At 39.0% G+C, this 16,750-nt stretch overlaps 1 protein-coding gene across 1 annotated transcript; it reads left to right on the top strand.

Annotated features, from left to right (window-relative positions):
- The first annotated feature begins 1,876 nt into the window (after positions 1–1,876).
- On the top strand, positions 1,877–13,500 carry ZBTB21 (zinc finger and BTB domain containing 21). The gene is made up of 3 exons (XM_015824592.1): positions 1,877–1,901; positions 6,463–6,573; positions 9,664–13,500. The coding sequence occupies exon 3, from the start codon at positions 9,676–9,678 to the stop codon at positions 12,853–12,855; it is 3,180 nt and encodes a 1,059-aa protein (XP_015680078.1). The 5' UTR covers positions 1,877–1,901; positions 6,463–6,573; positions 9,664–9,675; the 3' UTR covers positions 12,856–13,500.
- Positions 13,501–16,750: the final 3,250 nt, after the last annotated feature.

Genomic DNA, 16,750 nt, shown 5'->3' with positions numbered 1-16,750 from the left:
AAACAGAAGTCGCCAAGGGACTGGAAAAGATAAATTCATACTCTAATACTATAAAAGAGCAGTACTAAAAAAAAATTCAACCATGAAACACTAGTATTTATATCATAAATCAAGATTTTATAATCCAGACTACTGCAGAATGTGCAACAAAAACTTTCAGATATACAATTTATGTTTAGAAAACACTTCAGATCACATTGGTAAAATGGAAATGACAAGATAGTGCCAAAACGACTGGTTTATTGATTCTACAATGGCTTTTAGCTGCATAGTCTATTATGAATTATGAATAGTCCTTTAAACATGGGTATATCAGACCACTTCATCTGCCCATTAAGAAATTAATGAGATGACCCAAAGGCAAAAAAATTGAAGCAAAATCTAAAGCAGTGGTTCTCAACCTGTGGGTCGGGACCCCATTTGGGGTCGATCAACCATTTCACGGGGGTCGCCAAGCAAGGCTGTCCATTTTTTTTGTCTGCCATTTTTTTTGTCCGCCATCTTTTTTCCCCTTTTCCGGCAGGTGCCTTACCTCCCTTGGGCTGGGCCAGCTGGTGGTCGGCCTGCTCCGTCTCTGCCGCTTGCCAGTGCAGGGGGCGGAACCACGCATGCGCCGCGCTCCTGGGCAGGGAAAGTCCTCGACTTACGACCGGTTGGGTAGTCCTCGACTTACGACCGGTTTAGTCCTCGACTTACGGCCAGTTTAGTCCTCGACTTACGACCGGTTGGGGTTGCGGCATTAAAAAGGTTGAGAACCACTGATCTAAAGCATACTGTACACAATTTAAAACTGGGAAAGGAATGCACCCAAATAGTATGGTATTGCTTTATTTAACTTACATGCAGAATGTATCATGAGAAATTTAATGAGTTCTACATAACTGTGGCTGGTTAAGAACGCTTATGAAATAAAGTTCAAGGATAGATATTGTATATACATCTGTAAGGACAGATTAATTAATACCGGTGGGATATTACTAGTAAGGGAATCAGACCAGTAAGGCAATCGCTACTTTATTGTAGAAAAAATACCGCAGCATGGCTTTCTCAAAATACGTAATTCGGCAGCTCGGCTACCTTTCAAGTGGACTTCTGTTTTGAGAACTGTAGGTTGAAACTACTTTATTTTAGACACTTACAGCTTGCCTAGTTCTTAACCGGTTTTATTCTGCTTATTTAGACAGCCTGTAAACTTTAAATAAAAAAAAATTAGCATTCTGGAAGAGGCCTGAAGGCTGTCACAAAACAAAACCAAAACATAAACTCTCGCCTTTCCCCCCAATTTGAAGGCCTGGTTCTTGGAAGTTCCTCGGCCTGTCTCCTTCGGGAAAATCTGCCATCCTGGAGCCGAAAACAATGTGCTTGAAAAACTGGCTTCTGCAACCTTAGTTCGACAAAAGCTTCGCCCTCTCCAAATCGTTCTGCCGCGCAAGAGAGCCGGGGACCGCCTTTCCAGGACTGCCTGCCCCGGTTCCGTCAGCCTCAACGGTAGCGGTCACCCCGCACCGCTTCGGCGCCCCGCAATCTCACGGGCGGGCTCTCCCACGGTTCCCTTCGTTGTCTCGGTCCGAGCATGGCCCGGCGGCGCTTCCCAAAGGGGAGAAGAAGGAAACCACCGCGCAGGAGGGGAGTCTCCCCCTCAGGGCTCTTCGTCGTAACCCGCGTTTCCCCCCCCCCTCCACCACCGTCTGAGGATCGGGCGCGTTCTCCCTCCTCCATCCGGCTAACTTCGACCAATCGAAAAGATGCGCACGTGACAAGCGTTCCCAACGATGACTTCATCCCTGGTGTGGGATGACGTCAAATTCAAGATGGATGGAATCACGGCGGTGGCGGCGGCGCGCGCGGGTGAATCGTAAAAGGAGACGGCCGAAGGGGGAAGGAAAGGGGATGCGCGGAAGGTAAGTAAGAGACCCCAGTTGTTGCTCCTTTAAGGTGGGACTCCTCCTGGACAAAGGTTCGGGTTTCCCCGTGCACAAAGGCGTCTTTTCCTGACGTAACTCTGAGGTATATTTTCCCCTACCGAGTAGGGCTGCGGTCCTAAGCTCCTGTGTGCGCCTGCGCCAGTTACAAAACGAGTTCTTACCCCTTCACGGCGCATGCGTGGATCCGAATAGACGCATTCACCCTGTGGCATACATTCACGTTGCTTTTATTAGCTGCCTAGCGCGCATGTCTGTTGCCCATTTTTAGCTCGTGGAGGCTTTCTTTTCTGTGTTGCGCCTGCGCCGTGCCCATATACAATAGCGTTGCCCTCCTACGCGGTTAGTTTAGGAATAATATTTGGGGTGGGGCATAATTAAGCGGAATGAGCATGCGCCGAAAATGAATGTACAGTAATGGGCTTTGAATCATATGATGTCATTTTGGGCAAGACATAATTGGGCCAGGCTCGTTCTCTGCGGAAAGGAAGGGTGGGTGTTGATGTCTTTTAAGTTTCAGGATTCATTAATGCTTTTTGCTTTTTGCTCCTATCGATGCAACCATAAATAAATAATTATGAAATTTAAAGGCCAAAATATCTGGAAGACATAATTTGAGAAAGTTGTCTTAGCCAGAGATACCAAAATTTGCCTAGGGATGCAGCCTATGCAAGTACAGTACTTTCTTTAAACTCGTCTTCCCTAACTAATATTTGACCCCTTTGCAAAACATGACTTAGTATTTGGTGGCAAAATCCATGTTGGCAATCACAGAGGTCAGACGTTTCTTGCAGTTGGCCACCAGATTAGAACACATCTCAGGAGGGATTTTGTCCCACTCCTCTTTGCAGATCCTCTCCAAGTCATTAAGGCAGGGGTATCAAACTCAATTTCATTGAGGGCTGCATCAGTATTGCGGTTGCCCTTGGGGGGGCGGGGGTGTGTGGCCAGGGTGGGTGCAGCCTACTGGGTGGGTATGGATGGAGTGGGTGTGGCCTTCTGGGTGGGCATGGCCAGTTCTATATTGTTTGCGTCAAGGGTGCCTGTGAGGGCCTGGGCAGGAGTGGGACAGATCGAGGGTCTCTGGCAGAAGGGGGTGAGACCGGGGCAAGCGCCAAGGCATGGTGCATTTTTTCATTCCTCACAAAGGGTGACACCTCCCCAGCATGCACCCAGGGGGTGGGGCCAATGCGGCAGGGGCTGGTTCCTCGCTGTTTCTGGACGGCCCTGTGGAGCTAAGACTGAATGCATTTCAGCATAGATGGCCACCACAAAATTGTACATTGGCTCCCGGCCGGCCTGGACCAGGGCCAAGGCAGCAGGGGCTGTTCCCTCACTGTTTCCAGGATGGCTTTGCGGGCCACATAAAACCACTTCGCGGGCCACATCCTGCCCATGGTCCTTGTGTTTGACATATCTGCATTAAGGTTTCAAGGCTGACATTTGGCAGCTCGAACCTTCAGCTCCCTCCATAGATTTTCTATGGGATTAAGATCTGGAGATTGGCTAGGCCACTCCAGGACCTTAATGTGCTTCTTCTTGAGCCACTCCTTTGTTGCCTGACTGTGTGTTTGGATCATTGCCATGCTGGAATACCCATCCACGACCCATTTTCAATGCCCTGGCTGAGGGAAGGAGGTTCTCACCCAAGATTTGACGGTACATGGCCCTGTCCATTGCCCCTTTGATGCGGTGAAGTTGCCCTGTCCCCCTAGCAGAAAAACACCCCAACGTATAATGTTTCCACCTCCATTTTTGATGGTGGGGATGGTGTTCTTGGGGTCATAGGCAACATTCCTCCTCCTCCAAACATGGCAAGTTGTATTGATGCCAAGGAGCTCGATTTTGGTCTCATCTGACCATAGCACTTTCACCAGGTTCTCCTCTAAATCATTCAGATTTTCACTGGCAAACTTCAAACGGGCCTGTACATGTGCTTCCTTGAGAAGGGGGGACCTTGCGGGCTGCAGGTTTCAGTCCTTCAGAGCGTAGTGTGTTACCAGTTGTTTTCTTCGTGACTATAGTTCCAGCTGCCTTGAGATCATTGGCAAGATCCTCCCATGTAGTTCTGGGCTGATTCCTCACTGTTTGCATGATCATTGAAACTCCGCGAAGTGAGATCTTGCATGGAGCCCCAGACCGAGAGAGATTGACAGTTATTTTATGTTTCTTCCATTTGCGAATAATTGCACCAACTATTGTCACCTTCTCACCAAGCTGCTTGGCGATAGTCTTGTAGCCCATTCCAGCCTTGTGTAGGTCTACAGTCTTGTCCCTGACATCCTTTGACAGCTCTTTGGTCTTGGCCATGGTGGAGAGTTTGGCATCTGATTGATTGATTGCTTCTATGGACAAGTGTCTTTTATACAGGTAACAAGCTGAGATTAGGAGCACTCCCTTTAAGAGAGTGCTCTTAATCTCAGCTCGTTACCTGTATAAAAAACACCTTGGAGCCAGAAATCTTGCTGATTGATAGGGGATCAAATACTTATTTCACTCATTCAAATGCAAATAAATTTATAATTTTTTTGAAATGCGTTTTTCTGGATTTTTTTCTGGTTATTCTGTCTCTCACTGTTAAAATAAAGCTACCATTAAAATTACAGACTGATCAGTGGGCAAATGTACAAAATCAGCAGGGGATCAAATAATTTTCCCCCCTCAATGTAAATTTTTCTTCTGGTCTCCAGCAGCAATCCATTACACAGGGAAAGCAAATTGAGGAAAATAAGATCCACTACAAACTTGTGCTAAATGAGCTCTCGACTGCCTCCTAACCTGCCTTGCATTTAAGAATATGATCCTACCCTACAACTGCAGTTAGCAATTCTACTTTTAATGCCTCAGTGGCGCTAAGATGATATTAAAAATAGTTTGAAAACAACATAAAGATACCATTAGCTACATACATTAGGAAGCAAAAAAAAAAAGTCCAGATATTTTGGATAATAAACCTCAGGTGTTTAATCCAATGCAAAAAAAATTGAGAGCTCTTATATTTTATTTTTAGAAGACCTGCACAATTACCTATTATATTTAGCTAGTCCCAAAGGAAAGTTGAGGAGGGATTAGCAAATAAGAAAGCGTTCCAAGGTTGAGAAGGAAGCTATGTTGGACAGAGCCGTGTACCTCACGGTAGTAATGAACTCGGTCACTATTGGGAGGCAAGATTTGAGTGGGAATTCACATACCTGGCTGGCTCAAACATTAGGGGCCATAGTTGGAAGTGAATCCAACCAGGGTAGCTGGATTCATAAACAATTTCATAAACAAGTTCATCGAATCCTCAGATGTTTAAATAACATAGACAATTGCTGATTTAGCTCAGCTGTCTGTCAAGGGAAAGTCTAAGCGCATACAACCATTTGTGTATAGGTTTCCATGCTGAACTTGTGAATCAAAAAACTTATTTGTAACAGGTGGGTGAATTATTTGTAATGGGCTTGTACTGAACACTCAGAATATCTAACACATGACTAGGGTTTGTTTTACCATTGTATCCAGATGGCTGTTACCATGCATCAAAAAGCTGACTATAATTTCGTAATAAAATCTGTACAGTATTCTGCTTTTTTATTACCTATTGTGTTCAGTTTATGTGTTTATGTCAGTTTCATCTGACATAAATTTAATTGTCAATTTTATATTTTACATTCTATGGATTTTTTGGTAAAATACTAGAGTAGATCAAATTGCCTTTTCCTGCTCAGTGTTAATTAATGCCCGTGTCATTATCACTACAATGACGATTTGCCTCCAGCATTTTCTTATATCACTGATGCCCAATATAGATGCCTTCTTGCTTTAGCTGGACATGTGAAATGACTTTCATTAAAGGAATATACACATGTAAACACATACACATATACATTCACTTGGCATGCACTCCTGGCTTTCTTTGCTCATGTTCTTCCCTCCCAGGAACACACAGATACCCTGCCATGATCAGGTACCATAGCAGGAGTTGAGGGCAGGGGATTGTTAATGTAATTAATCATAGAAAATACAATCAAAACATGAAATATAATCAGTTAAGATGTTAGATATATTAAGCAGTAACTAGCAGGTATCAATTCACATTTGTTTGGACCAAACAGTTGTTACTTAAGTCCAAAAGCTTGTCTGACCAAGAACATATTTTTTTGCAAGAAGAACATCAAATATTGAATTAGTTTGGCTTCTTTAACCAAGAATTCCAAAATCTACAAGCAGCCCCTGGAAAGATCCCTTTCTTGGCCTCAGAAATGTAATGTACAAAGGAGAAGTTTTTTGAAGATTCTTGAAATACAATCAGACTCACATCTGAGAATGAATCTAGTCCCATTGCTTTAAAGAGTTAGAAGTTATAACCAATTACTTTGAATTGTTTCCAAAACAGATTGTTTCCTACTTAAATTGCATTCTGAAAATGTAGGTCTTCAAGAAAACCATTTTAGTGTGGTTATTCTTACATGTTCAAGGAGCAGAAATTACTCCTTATAACATTCTGGATGTTAATTTTGTTTTACAATAAACATAATTTCTTTTTTCCCCCTAACAGACTAGATGACATAAAGACTTCAGAATCATTGCCAATTAAGGAGTAAATGCAGTCGTGAATCTAAGATTTTTCTTGTTTTCAAGTGTTTTCAAGAAGAAAAAACCTTTTCTGGTACGTTCTATTTATTTTCAGTAGTATGGATTTAGGATTAAATTTCTTGATTTTCTTTGGTATTTCAGTTGTTAAAGAATAAGATATCTTGCAGATATAAGAATGAACCATCTTTGAGCATTACTGGGAAAAAGAGCAAAGAGCCTAGTTCCACTTTTCTTTTCCACACAATTGTGAAGGGGAGACTATTTTAAACTATTTAGATTCCCATTACATCTGAAAATGGGGAAGAGGATTCTAACAAATTTGGAGCAGAAAATAGAGACTTGGGGCTTTCTCATGGCTACAACAGAGAGGAAATAGGAAGGATGCTTGCTGTTTACATCCATATAATGCTAAATTTGTTTTAGTATTATATCAGGTCAAATGCATTTGCATAAATTGTTCTGTACTCTTACATATTGCAAATAAATATGCTCTGTATATCCAATAAAAAAGATCTCATGAATCAACTAAGCAATTACAATGAAAGGTAGAAAATAAGATATTAAATATAAATAAGTATGTTGGATCCCATATAAGCATTTCAGCCAGTGACTAGCAGAAGAATGTTTTTGAAGGGCTGTACCAGATCATTATCCAGATAGAGTGACAGTGTTTTTACTTTTGATACAAAATGAAGTTTCTGTATTTTACAGCAAAGAAGGCACAAAAAACAGAATTAAGTCTCTGATAATGTTATAATCACCTAAATGTGAAATTGGTGTTATCAGTATACAGTTAATTTCTCTAGGGTTGAAGCAAACTTGGTGATCTTCCAAGGGGCTTAGATCACAATATCTACAAAAAGCAGAACTACTACTAGAACACAAAGAAACTTAAATCCCAGTGAACATTAATAGTAATAATAATAATAATAACAACAACAACTTTATTGTCACTTTGAATGTACACCAATTGGCATACATCAAAATGAAATTTCGTTGCATACAGCTCTCAAAGGGCCACCACCTCCAATATACACTCCTTGTTCGTGGCCAGCTCAAGTTTCAGATCACCCATTTTAGTCTCTAGGGAGCGAATGATGGCAAACAGGACAGATGGAAACGGAGCTCCATGAGGGTTAGCCCTCAAATTAGCTTGTATTCCTGCACGACAACCTTGCCTCCTTTCCTTTTTCTGATCCTGTCTCTTCCACCTTTTCCTTTAAGAGGCAACACAAAAACTAGACAATCGGATCAAGAGTACTATCAATGACCTCACTAAGAAAAGCCAAATTACCAAAGATAAACAGTGGCAGATGAGAAGCAGTAGACCCATCCTCCCACGCTTCTACAGATGCTCCCAAATACACAAGCCTGACATTCCTCTCCATTCAATTGTATCATTACTGGAGACCCCTACCTACAATATCACAAAAGAATTAACAAAAAAGCTTGGGTACCTCAATTCTCTACTACAGTGTCTTTAGAGACATGACTATAGAAAAGATCAAAATCATGGTCTCATTTGATATCACAGCCCTGTTCATGTCCGTAGATTTGGAATTAGTCAAAGAATCTATGATGACATTGTTCCAGGTATCAGGGATGCCAAGTTGGGGAAGGTTAATAGAAAGTTTTGCATGTAACAGGCATGCTGAATATTTGCATCAAAGCGACTCAGTGAAAAAGAAATTAGCAATAATCGCTTCAGAGCACATGGATTACACGAGGATTGTAAGATCCTGAAAAGCCTTCTTTGTATCCTGCTGTGTGTCTTTTGACTGCAACAACCACTATGTAGGACAAACAGGCAGAAGACTGGCAGAATGCATCCATGAGCACCAACTGGCAGTCAAAGGGCATGAAATTAAAATTCTTTAATTTCACAACATATAGACAGATTTAACCATAGTTTTAATTGGGAAAATGTGACGATCCTAGACCAGGCCAAATGGAAAAATGCCAGGGGATTTCTAGAAGCCTGGCACTCTGACAAATCAGCCATCAATAGACACATAGACATTAACAACATCTATAGACTGCAGAAGAGACAATCAACCAGCCCAAAAGAGAAAAATATTCCAATAACTCTCCACCAGTAATCAGCACTCAGATCAGCATAGATTAACTCTAAGGTCAACTTCAGACCAACGATCAAGTAAGCAATACCCCAATCAAGAAACTGCCAAAGAGCCATTAGTAAACAGCCCAACCAAAGAATCCCTAAGACCGCCCCCATTCACACAAACAGGCAAGACATAAGAATATAAACTGACAGCAAACAGCATCCCTTGCAAGCACTGATGATGTTACCTAGTTAGGGTAATGAAACATTTGCAAAGAAAACAAGCAACCTCAGAGAGCACCAAGGACCCCTCAGAGGCAACCCTGGACAGCCCTGCATATATGCTTCATTACTGCAGATCATATATCTGCTTCCCTCCCAGGATAGGGCTCCAAACCATTATCCGTTTTATTTTTGGCTTTTATGACTAAAAAGGTTGTTTACATGTATCTTAGTGTATATGTTAAAGAGCAAGAATCTCAGTTCTCCTAACATATTTGGTTAGATCTGGATTAAGTTAGTTCTTGGTTCGCAGTGATACTTGTAACAAAATTATATATAACTAATTTTTAATGTAGATTTCACTTGGAACCTTGCACAATTATCTTACTTCAGATTCAACCCACATGAGTGTACAGTACCCCCTTGTGTCACTTTATTAAACTGGGATTATCTCCTTTGTATTTAGAATTAAATATGAATTCAAAAGAAGCCTTTAAACATTTAACCAGTTTTACTTTCAATCCAGTCTTTATTTTTGTCAGGTTTTACACATGTGTAGTGGAAAGCTGAAACATTTTTGTTTTGTTTGGTAAATATTTAAATAATCTTATATATGCAGGTAAAATCAAAGTGGAGTTTTTCTCCTTGATTGTGCACTAGGCTGGTTGTACATTGTAGTACATTTTACATATATATCTATATACACTATGTGGATTTAATTGATACAGAATGTTACACATGTTAAAAATATAAACAAAACATACTGTATTAAGGCCATATTATGCTTTGGAGATATTATTTTTAAAATGCTCTCTTTTACTTATTTTTATTCCATCTAAATTATTTTGTGAATGTGAGTTTGTCTTTTTTGTCTTTCAGATAAACCTAATCATGGATGGACTCTTGCATTATATAAATCCTGCACATGCTATTTCTCTTTTAAGTGCTTTAAATGAGCAACGTCTGAAAGGACAACTTTGTGATGTTGTTCTCATAGTAGGAGATCAAAAATTTCGAGCTCATAAAAATGTTCTAGCTGCCAGCAGTGAATACTTCCAATCTCTATTCACTAAGAAAGAAAATGAGTCTCAGACAGTATTTCAACTTGATTTCTGTGAACCAGATACCTTTGACAATGTATTAAACTACATTTATTCATCATCTTTGTTTGTTGAGAAAAGCAGTCTGGCTGGTGTGCAAGAAGTAGGCTACAGTCTTGGAATTTCCTTTCTTACTAACATTGTATCTAGAAGTCCTCAAGTTCCTTTGCCCACATGTCCGATCAAGAAAGTACTATTCCAAGAAGATGATGAAAGTGGCTCCCAGAAAAGAAGTGTCATTGTTTGTCAGAGCAAAAATGAAACACAGGGGGAAAATGTTGGTCAAACCTTCCACGATATAAGCCATAGTTCTAATTTTTTGTCATCGGTTGCTATCAAAACTAAGTGGTCACAGCAGTCAACAGAATTCCAACATAGCCAATCATTAAATGAAAAGAGATGGTTGAAAGATAGTTCTTTAAGATACTCAAAGTCCCATGAATCTTCAGTTACAATGGATGATCAAAATAGAATGAAAAGAAATGCAATATCATCACAGAAGTCTTTTGTAGAGAAAGAACTGGCAGCGGATGAACTAGGAGAAAGTGATCAACTATTAAGAGGAAAGGCAGAGGAAATATCCTTGAAACAGGTTTGTCCACCCATTGAATCTATATGCAGTTCATCAGAATCCACATTTTTGCTGAATGAAAGAGACAAAGGAACTAGTCCAGGTGAAGACAGGAATTTACTATACTATTCAAAATTAGGATTAGTAATCCCGTCTAGGATAGCTGATCCTGAAGGCCAAAGTACCGACAGGAGTGGACCACTTGTAAAAAGTCTTCTTCGAAGGTCATTGTCAATGGATAGTCAAGTTCCTATATCTTCACCTTCTATTGATTTAAAGCTTTCTCACAGGTCTTTAGTAGGGAACAATGCACAAGGAATAATGTTGAATGTAATATCACAAAAGCCACCCATGAAAGATTCTTCAGAAATAGCAGCTTCTGATGATAAGACACAGATAATGCATCCACATCGTCTTAGATCCTTCAGTGCTTCTCAATCAACAGACAGGGACGTGAATTCTCAAGAATTACAGATTAAAACTGAACCTAGCAGTCCACTTTCAGATCCTTCTGAAATTATAAGAATCACAGTGGGAGATACTTTATCATCTGTCAACAAAAGTGACTCCTTTAAGACTGAAGATGACCACAGGGAACTCAACTCTTTTAAAGCAGAGGATGACCACAGTGAGCTCAATAGACTTCCAGCTAAAAGACGATTTCAAGCAGACAGAAGGCTACCACTCAAAAAAATGAAGGTAGATCAACATGTTTCCCCTGAGCCAGAGGACAATTTTGAAGAGAATTTGAATCCTATACCCTTTGTTGATTTCCCAGATTCTGATGTTAGCAGAGATGAAAGTGGTGAACTGGAAGAAACAAAGCCTAACAAAAAATTTAAGTGCAAACACTGTCTTAAGATTTTCAGGTCAACAGCAGGCCTACATCGTCATGTCAATATGTACCATAATCCAGAGAAACCATATGCTTGTGATATTTGCCATAAGAGATTTCACACAAACTTCAAAGTTTGGACCCACTGCCAGACACAACATGGAATTGTAAAGAACCCCTCACCTGCTTCTAGTTCACATGCTGTCTTAGATGAAAAATTCCAGAGGAAATTAATTGATATTGTAAGAGAGCGGGAAATTAAAAAGGCTTTGATTGTTAAATTAAGACGTGGAAAACCAGGGTTTCAGGGACAAGTTAGTTCACAAGCTCAACACGTAATCAAAAGGAATCTGAGGTCAAGAAATAGAGGAGCTTACATTTGTACCTACTGTGGGAAAGCATATCGCTTCCTGTCACAGTTTAAACAGCATATAAAAATGCATCCAGGAGAAAAACTGGTTGGAGGAAATAAAACTCTTATTAAACCAAAAGAAGATAGTCGCAATGAAAACCCAGTGGAAAACAAAAAAGTGTACCAGTGTCGTATTTGTAATGCTAAACTTTCTTCTCTTACTGAACAAGGAAATCATGAGCGGCTATGCCGGAAAGCCACAGTTTGTGCTTACTGCAGTCTTCTGTTTTCTTCTCCCGAACTGAAGTTTGAACATGAAGTCACATGTGAATACAAGAAGCTCACTTGCTTGGAGTGTATGCGAACTTTTAAATCCTCCTTCAGTATTTGGCGTCATCAAGTTGAAGTGCACAATCAGAATACTATGGCTCCAACAGAGAATTTTTCTTTACCAGTTCTGGAGCACAATGGTGAAGTAAGTAATGCTTCGAGACCACATTATCAAGCAGAGCCTAACAAAATCAGCAGCTTTGTTGCAGCTAAAGAAGACGGTGTATTTAGTGATTCCTCAGAGCAAATCAATTTTGATTCAGAAGATTCCTCGTGCCTCCCCGAGGATCTTAGTGTTTCCAAGCAGCTGAAAGTTCAGATCAAAGAAGAACCTGTGGATGATGTAGAAGAGGAGATCTCTGAAAGCAACCGGGAACCAAAGGAAAGCATTGCTAATAAGGAGACTGGATTGTGGCCCTGTGAAAAGTGTGGAAAAATTTTCACCGTACACAAGCAGCTAGAGCGTCACCAGGAGCTTTTATGCTCAGTGAAACCCTTTATTTGCCATGTGTGTAATAAGGCTTTCCGAACCAATTTTCGCCTGTGGAGTCATTTCCAGTCCCATATGGCACAAGCTTCGGAAGAGCCTTTGCGAAAAGAATCTGAGGTGTGCTCTTCTGCTAATTCTCCTTCCCCACCACCTTTGCCTCCGCCCCCTCCGCTTCCCAAAATACAGCCTTTGGAACCGGATAGTCCTACAAGCCTGTCAGAAACCCCTTCAGGTAGTGAGAAATTATTTGTTCCACAGAAGTCTGACACACTTTTTTATCATGCTCCACCACTGTCAGCTATCACATTCAAAAGACAGTATATGTGCAAACTTTGCCATAGGACATTCAAAACTGCATTTAGTCTTTGGAGCCATGAACAGACACACAATTAAAGAAAACTTTTAAAAGAGTGCCTATAGAAAGTTTCAAATATCTGTTTAATTTCTGTGATGTTTCTGAAATTGTATCACTGAAAGTAGATTTATGTGTGTAGATTTATATATATATATACACACACACACATGCAAAGGGTAAAAAAACTTCTCAAAATTAAACTTGAAATTTGTGATGCTGTGTTTTGGATATAGAAATGAAAGTAAACTAAATTGATCCTTACTAGAGAAAATTGTGCAAACTTTTTGATATTGTGATTTCAGATTTCCTAGTTCTAGAATAATTGCATTCATTAAACCTGAGTATATATTTCTCACAATGTTATACTGGTAAACATGGATACATGTAAAAAGAATCAATGACTTAAGTATTTAGAGTACAGGAAAATTTCATACTACTTGTTTTTACAGAGAATAACTCATGAGCTCCATATATTAGTCATAAGGGAAGAAGCGGATTGAGTGCTTTGCTGTGTTGGCCGTGATCCTGTTGAACATTAGCAATAATGAATAAAAAAACCTCAATTGAATTAACTTGACCCTTATTGAAAAGGTTGCTTATCTTGGAATAATTTCATTATTGGAATTTTCTGAATTGATATTGCATAAGATGCAATCAAAGATTAGCAATATATGAGCATTTGGATTTTTATATATATACAAGAAGTCCTCAACGTATGACCACAATTGAGCCCAAACTTTCTCTTGCTAAGTGAAACAGTTGTTAAGTGAATTTTGTCCTGTTTTATGACCTTTATTGCCACAGCTGAGTGAATCACTGCAGCTGTTAAGTTAGTAACCTGGTTGTTAAGTGAATCTGGCTTCCCCATTGACTTCGTTTGTCAGAAGATTGCAAAAGGTGATCATGTGACCTCAGGACACTGCAGCCATCATAAATATTAGTCACTTGCCAAGCATCAGAAGTGTGAAAAACAGTCATACGTCACTTTTTTAGGTACCGTTGTAATTCTGAACGGTACTTAAATGAACTACCTGTACAGTAGGTGCGAACCTTTCTTTGGCTGCCTTAAAAAAGATTGTTAGTGTTGGAATAAGATACAGTGCTTATCTGATCCTCAGAGGCTCATAGCCTTATATTTTAATACATAGAATTAATGTAAGAAGAAGCAGCGAATTGATATTCCAATGCAAACTATTTCATTTTTATATGAAATAGCATTTAATGGATATCAGAATTTTAAGTTCTTTGCTTCTGATCCATATTGGTGCTTATAGTGAAAAGTATGCATATGAACATTTTAAAAATGAGAAAATTCATTTCCATTAGTGAGTAATAGTGAGCCTGGCCAAAGCTGCAAAAAAGTGTTTGGAAAAAAGTTCAAATGTAAATACTTATGTATGTATAAATGAAAAATGAATAGAAAACTTATATTAATTATGTTTAGGTGAAAGTGCAGGAGGAAATGCCACACCAAAAAGCAATGTATTTCATAAATGAAAATCCACAGTGAATTTTTCTATTCAGTATTCTGCTTTCAGCACCTTTTTGTTTTGTTCATTTAAGGTTAAAGTAATTAAAATATTGAGCCATAATCTAATGCACATTTAAGCCCACTGATTTTCCTTGGCCAAAATGCCTGTTTATATTCAGTGATATTTAAAATAGAGTTTCTAAATATGGTGTTCTTCAACTTTCATAATTCCCCACCAAATATGACCAGTGCATCTAGAGGCAAATTAAATCATAGTTTGGGTTAGGAACTTTTCAAGCAGTTCATTTTAATACATGTTTTATTTATTTATTACATAGACATCTGCACTCACATGTACAGTTGCAGCATCTATAAACAACTTTCCCAAACATCCATGTGTATTCATCAATTGTAATGCAACATCCTACATACCGGTACATAAGGATTCTTGTTCATTGATTTCTTCTTTTGATATAATACAACCATTGTAGTAGACAAGCTTCATATATCAGTAGTCCTACAATTAAAATGGACTTATACAGTGGGATGATGAGTTGTAGCATCCATATATGACCAAGCAGAATAATTAATACAGATGTCTGCCAAGTAATTGGAATTATTTCCTTCTCAAAAATTCACATTTAACCCTGATTTATTTTAAGCTTGATCTAGTGACCATATATTGGAATGAATGATAAGAATGTAAAGTGATGTACAGTAGATAGCAATAGCACTTAGACTTATATACCGCTTCATAGTGCTTTGCAGCACTCTAAGCGGTTTACAGAGTTAGCATATTGCTCCCAACAATCTGGGTCCTCATTTTACTGGCCTTGGAAGGATGGAAGTCTGAGGCAACCTTGAGCCGCTCAGAAGCGAACTCCTGGAGTGACCAGTGAGTTAGTCTGCAGTTCTGCATTCTAAGCTCTGATGCATCAATTGACATTTTAGATTGTGATGTAAGAATTTTTTTTGGAGCTAGAGTAATCGCAAGATTCAATTATGCTATTTAAAAACATAAAGGGAAACTAGTTGAGTTTCTAGAAGAAGAAGAAATAGGACACTAATACTAGAATCTAATAAATATGAAATATGAGCAGTAAAGAAAATGTCATTGTCAGTCAAGTTATTACAGCAACTTAAAATTCCAATATTTTTAAAGTTAAAAATAAGATCTATAAAATACATGTGAGTGCCATATAATGTTTATTGGAGTTTTAAATTTTTATTTTCCAAAGAGCAGCTGTCTAGTCTGCTAATCAAGAATTGCTGTAGAAAATATGGGTTGTCAAATCGCTTTTTGATCAAGTGTGGTAAGTTCTTGAAAGTCCATGATCCAAATATTAGTAAACAAGGTAAGAAGGGCAGAAATAGGATTCACATGAAACCAGCACAGTACTATGCTTAATGAAAAAGGTGACGCCTATTGAGATATCAAGGGCATGGCAAGAAACTACTATTTATTGACAAGATCAGCAGAACTTATTTTAGCAAGGCCAAGGTTTACTGGGGAGTGAATGTGGCCAAGATACTAGCAGCTGTATAGCAAACATTGAGGCCTTTGCATCCAACTTCTGGTCAAATCATATTTTATTGTGGAAATAGGATATTTCTAGGCATCAATAGTTGCTTGAAGCATTTATATTATCGCTGTCGATGTTTTTTTGTGCCTGGGCTTTATTGAGAATCTATGCTGATGATTGAGAAGTCTAGCTAAATTTGCATGATATGTTATCCATGGTTAAATGAACCACAGTTTACTCAACTGAGTTCCCAAGATCATACGACTACATTCTCTCACCATGAGTGGCTCAGAGAAAGGCATTTGCAAAACACATGCTATTGCAAGAAAACTATATGATTATATCCACCTGGCCACCAAATTCTCCCCAAGATAATTACTCTTTAGTGAATAGTTTATTCTGAGAAGAAATCTTTTGTAAATCCTAACTCTAGTGTGATGGACACGCATTTTTTTTCTCAACCAAAGGCCATTCTTGACCTTTCAGTGGCATGATGGAGGCTATTTTCCAGGAAGCAGTTATGAGGTCTGGAGGAAAAAAAATGATATTTATATTTAATTAAATTAAACATGTTGAAATTATTATTATCCAGGCATTTATTTTTACTATTTTCATACAAATCAATTTATTTTCGCCTTGCTGTCAGATAAAGAATTACAATTTAGCAAAAGTATTTGAATACAGTAATTTGGGGGGGGGGGGGTCTTCATACAAGGCTTTCAGACACTATTTGTAATTGGGCCCTCAAGTTGTGAACCTATGAAGATTAATAAGGCTCTTCTTCTTTCAGAAAGATTTATTCAGAAGCAATCTTTACATTATTAAAGAGATTTAGAAGTAATTATAGTCAGAATTACAGTTTTGAGCATGCTTTTGTGTAGTCTTTTTTTAAAAAAAGGGGAACATCTGGCTTCAATTTCCTCAAGTTATAAGGAAAAA

This window comes from Protobothrops mucrosquamatus, unplaced genomic scaffold (assembly GCF_001527695.2).
Source record: "Protobothrops mucrosquamatus isolate PMUCROS unplaced genomic scaffold, P.Mucros_1.0 scaffold2286, whole genome shotgun sequence".
Classification (NCBI taxonomy): domain Eukaryota; kingdom Metazoa; phylum Chordata; class Lepidosauria; order Squamata; family Viperidae; genus Protobothrops; species Protobothrops mucrosquamatus.
Note: the sequence above shows the minus strand (reverse complement) of the source record. Positions and strands in the feature narration are given on the sequence as shown.

Excerpts from the sequence above, each read along its gene's own strand:
- ZBTB21 (XM_015824592.1), top strand. The coding sequence starts at position 9,676 with ATGGATGGACTCTTGCATTATATAAATCCTGCACATGCTATTTCTCTT.